This window comes from Austrofundulus limnaeus, unplaced genomic scaffold, assembly GCF_001266775.1.
Source record: "Austrofundulus limnaeus strain Quisiro unplaced genomic scaffold, Austrofundulus_limnaeus-1.0 Scaffold22, whole genome shotgun sequence".
Classification (NCBI taxonomy): Eukaryota; Metazoa; Chordata; class Actinopteri; order Cyprinodontiformes; family Rivulidae; genus Austrofundulus; species Austrofundulus limnaeus.
Window position 1 is genome coordinate 3,287,982 of NW_013952424.1, and position 5,034 is coordinate 3,293,015.

The window sequence follows — 5,034 nt, forward strand, 5'->3', positions numbered from 1 at the left end:
ATACAATGTGTGTGTGTATAATATCGGTAAATATCGGTTATCGACCATAACACCAATAATAATAATATCGGATATCGATATCAGCTGAAATTTTCATATCGGTGCATCCCTAATCTAAAATATAATACATGCACAATTAGGAAAATAATTAGTGTCCCAATGTTAGCCTAATCTTAATCCKAACTCGTACGCTTTGCTAAGAAGAATTAAACTTTTGCATAGCTTTTTGAAACAGATTGTGTGGTGTGTGCGTGTTACTTGTTTAATGTACCACAATACATTTGTGTAGGTCCAAATGGAAAAACAAATGAAAAGTCTGTTGCGTGTGTATTTGACTAAAGAGGACAAGATTAGAATATCAACCACAGGCATCGGTGGTGTTGAGCACAGTTCCCTKCTGAGTGATGACACTGACGTAGAAATATGCAGAGTATGTTTTTCTAAAGAGAAAGAACAATGCTCCTCACAYCAAACCACAAGAAGCTTTGCTAAGTTGCAACTCCCACCGTGAACTTGTGATAGACATCACTGACTTTGAAGAGATGACATCATCTTAGCATTTAACGGCTTACACAAGGACAAGGAATAAAAACTTAAGTTGAAACAAGAATCATGGCTGCAGGGGACACAGAAAGAAAAATGGTTTTTTTTTGCAGGCACTAATGTAGCTGTAGCTAACACAAGAAGCACAGGACTGGATTATGAATCTGGAAGCTGAAAGAGACAGTCCTCTTATGAGTGCTATCTGAAAATGAAATATAGGCCATTAGCTCAGATAGTTAGAGCCACTCTATAATCCTGATTTAGAAATCGATGCAACACTTTTTGAGACAATAAAAAACTAAATCCAGCTGCAGATGAATAGGAAGCATTAGGTTTTAATATAAAAATATAAACAAGAAATCACCTTTCCTTTTATGTAAAACTGTGACAAAACAGCCAAAATAAAAAGCTCTTAGTGGACAGGACTGACTGTGAAGAAACAATGTAAATGTTTTTTATTACTAAATTTCCACTAATGTTTGTTAGTGGAAACGTGTTCGAGGTTTCTTTGAAAAATAAAYGAATAAATAAATAATTATAATAAGTAAAGAGTCAAGTCCTGACATGAACCTAAGCGGCTACCCATGTTTTAAATGTGGYATGGCCGACTTATGAGACAGTCATCTGGGCTTCCCATCAAGTCCGCCCCCCTGAGCAGCTCGGGATTCAAACAGAAGACCACCGAGAAAAACAACCCGGCAGCTGCTCGTGTTCCCTTTCTGTGCTCCTGTTTACACAATGTTTTGATCGTTTTGACATCTCCAAAACATTAAAAACGAGATTGAGATTTACAAATCCGTGCTGACGCTTTCTACTGATCAAAATACGGTCGATAATATTCCACATCCGGTGATTGCTTTCAAAATAAAAGTTTTTCAAGAAATAATGCCTACGGATAAATACACATTTTTAAAAAATGGATAACTAAAACTGCTTACACCAACTCGTRGGGGGATACTATCTGGATCTAAATCGTACAGGGCAGGAAAACGGTTGTCTAGCAGTGCTCAAATATCCAGGAGAAAGTTCGGTAATTAAAGTTTTATGAAACACGCGTCTAGCTAAGTACTTGTTTATCCACGCACACGTAAAACATACTAAAAGACGTATTCAAATTAGYTAAAAGTCGTTCAATTGACACTTTTGTGGAAAAAAAAACTTATATTTTGAAAGTCACGGTGGTCGYTTCCTGTGTTCTCGGCGAACGACTGCCGCGCGGCTGCTCCACGCGCTGACTGCGGCTCCTCCAGCTGTCCCGCTGCCCGCCACCCTGCTGCCGAAAGCGGCAACAGCTTCGTGCTAAACCCCGCTCACGCAGTCCCAAGGCATAAAGACCACGTTTAATTAAACACACAAAGTGAATACTAGCGCGTGCAGACCAGCCCTGGAACGTGTGGATGCTGGGGCTCAGTCACGGCTCGCGACCGAACGAAATGAATGATGCTCCGGCAGCGGCGTGCCACGACACACCGCTGCTTTGAAAAACTCCATTAGTGTTTATTGATTTATTCGTTTATTTACTTACTTAGTTCAACAAACCTGAGGTACAAACTCTGCCCGCTTAAAGAAAACCCTGAGAGGAAAGAAATGAAGACAGAAACTCGCCTCTTACCGTTGACATCGATTGGTGCTGGCGGGTCCTTCAGCCTCCACCCACCCGGCCGGCCGCCTCTCACAGACTGCTGCTGGGGGATGACTTCAGCGAAGAACACCCGGCTGTGTCCGCCTGGCTGTCCGCAGCCTTCAGCGCGTGGACAGACAGCTACGCACACTTGTGTCGGGGAAAGGGCGTGTCATCCGGTCCGTGTGGGCCCTCCCCTCATCAGACCGTACATCATGTCGCTCTGCAGGCCCAGGCTGATGCCATTCAGAAATACCAGCAGAGGAAAAGGCATTCTGTTATCACCCGCCGTAAAAAAAAAAAAAGAGGGCGGACGATAATGTTTTTGCCTGATTGTGTCTGTTAGCAAAATATCTCATGAACTCCTGAACGGATCTGGATCAAACTTGCATGACGTCATGACTGGATGTGCTTTTTCAACCGATTAATCTTTGGAGGCAACAGGATTCAAGATGGCTGCCGCAGCTAAATGACACAAAAAAACACAAAAATGGCTCAAATTCTGTCAATTTTACTCATTTTGACCTTATCCKTAACACAGGTTTTGAGCAATATTTTGGTTTAAAAATGTCATCAGGAGCCTGCTGTCTGTTAGCAAAATATCTCATTGTCTCTTTGCAAGGCCAGTTCAAGGTGGCTTTAACAGCTAACTGAATTTAGGAAACAAACAAAAAATGTCTATCTACAGTTTGATGTGGTAGTAGCTGAGAGTCATTCACAACTCTCAGCATGGCTGGAGCACATTGTAGACATGGAAGGCTGGGCCCTGAGGGAGATGTTTGCATATTTGGTTCCRTCAACCAGGCATGAAATGGCACCAGATCATCATTTCATCCAGCCTTTAGGCYCAGAAACCTCCACCCAACCACGCAGCTTTGTTTACAAATTCTCAAATGGGAGGTTTCTGCTTTTCACCAGCTGCAACGACGATTTAATCAGCAAAAAATAATTTCCCTTTCAGGTGCTCGAGGGGAAACGCAGCTTGACTCTGCACATGGGCTCAGCAGACCGTTCAGGAGAATTATGTCTCTGTGTCAAATCAAGTTACAGAAAACAACAACAACAACAACACTGGTGTCAGGACACACAAAGAGGCATTTGCCCCACAAACCTCTACACGGCCTGTATGCTCTGATAGGATTTGCCCTTTGCTTTAAAAATAAATAAAAGGACAAAATCCCTCTGTACAAGCCCTTTACAGCAGGTAATTCTTTCCATTTTGGTACAGGCAATAATAAAATTCACATTAGAGCAATAATGTTGAATTCTCACATTTTACAGATATAAATAAAAATAAACTGCTGATGGATAATTTGATCACATCTGATGATAAATCCCCCATATAAAAGTGGAAGTGTTTGCCTAATAACTTTATGTAAGTTCAACAATTATGAAACCAAATTTGCCTACAAATAGAACCCTGGTCTATACTGACATCTAGTGKACTGACTGGAGAACTGCACACATATGGGAACTTGAAAAAGTGGTTATAGTGGTTTATTTTTGCATGTATTAATAAAACAAATATTTTCACAAAACTGTTTTTAGACAGTAACTGTCTGAGAAACAAATAAAGAAATGAAAATAAAGGAAAAAAAGTAAGTTTTTTTTATTGGCATCGTCCAAGGCTAAAATAAGATGTCGCATGAAATACGTGTCTTGACCGCTTTTGTAAAACCAGCAGATTTAAATCCAACAGGTTAAGAGACATATAGAATAAGCTGCCTTTTATACATTATCTTTTATATTTACATAGGGGGTATTTATCTTTATTGTGGCAGCCACAAATCATGCAGTCGATTTATTTAGTTTATCTGGATTGTCTTCAARTGCATCCAGGAGACTGCAGAAAACTGCTATCTTCTTTGCATATCTCCTTTAAAATGGATAWTGTTGCATTTCCTTACTATTTTAAATACTTACACAAACCTACAATTGCCACTTACGTACACTGCATCTTCACTTTCAATTTTAACCAATAATTGAAATTAGCTTTATGTGTATTTAAAATGCAACTTAGGATTTCCTGCCCATTGCGTGTTTTGTGAAAACTCTCAGCTACTACAAGCTAATACCTCATTGGATGCAGTCATTTTTTTTTATGATCAGTTGACTGTTAAACTGGATTGGCTCCAAAAATTAATCAATTGTAGAAGTAAACCAACATGTATTTGTGGAAAGTTTTGTTAAAATTTGTCAAGTGGTTCATGAGATATTTCGCTAACAGACACACAAACGTGAACAAAAAACATTATCGCTCACTTCGACTTMTACCTCCAAGTAAATCTCTCATAAGTAATTCAGTCTGCATGAAAATCAAAACAACACAGCAGCAGTCCCTGAATGCATCTTTCATGTTGTGTCAAGATTGTTTTATTTTGACAGCGTTTCAGAAAATAATACAAGTAAACAAGGTTTCTGCAAAAGTTAATATATCCGTAGTGTTGCATTTCATAATAAAAATAGATGCTCAGTTACAGTCTTTGAGAGCCATGGATGGACAAAACACAACTGTAGTGTACCACACCTTTAAAGTGTAACACACATCTGTAGAGTGTAAAACACCTTTAGAGTGTAACACAACTTCAGAGTGTAACACACACCTTTAAAGTGTAACATACATCTGTAGAGTGCACCACATGTCTGTAGAGTGTAACACACACCTTTAGAGTGTAACAACTTCAGAGTGTAACACACACCTTTAAAGTGTAACATACATCTGTAGAGTGCACCACATGTCTGTAGAGTGTAACACACACCTTTAGAGTGTAACAACTTCAGAGTGTAACACACACCTTTAAAGTGTAACATACATCTGTAGAGTGCACCACATGTCTGTAGAGTGTAACACACACCTTTAGAGTGTAACA

The 5,034-nt window shown here is 39.6% G+C and overlaps 1 protein-coding gene across 1 annotated transcript in view; it reads right to left on the reverse strand.

Moving 5' to 3' along the window:
• si:dkey-97m3.1 (fatty acyl-CoA reductase 1) overlaps positions 1 to 2,380 on the reverse strand; it is a 60,553-nt gene extending 58,173 nt beyond the window's left edge. The window contains exon 1 of the mRNA XM_014004283.1: positions 2,156 to 2,380. Within this exon, the coding sequence (XP_013859737.1) occupies positions 2,156 to 2,164 (9 nt within the window). The 5' untranslated portion in view covers positions 2,165 to 2,380. The remainder of the gene's footprint in view (positions 1 to 2,155) is intronic.
• Between the last annotated feature and the right edge of the window lie 2,654 nt (positions 2,381 to 5,034).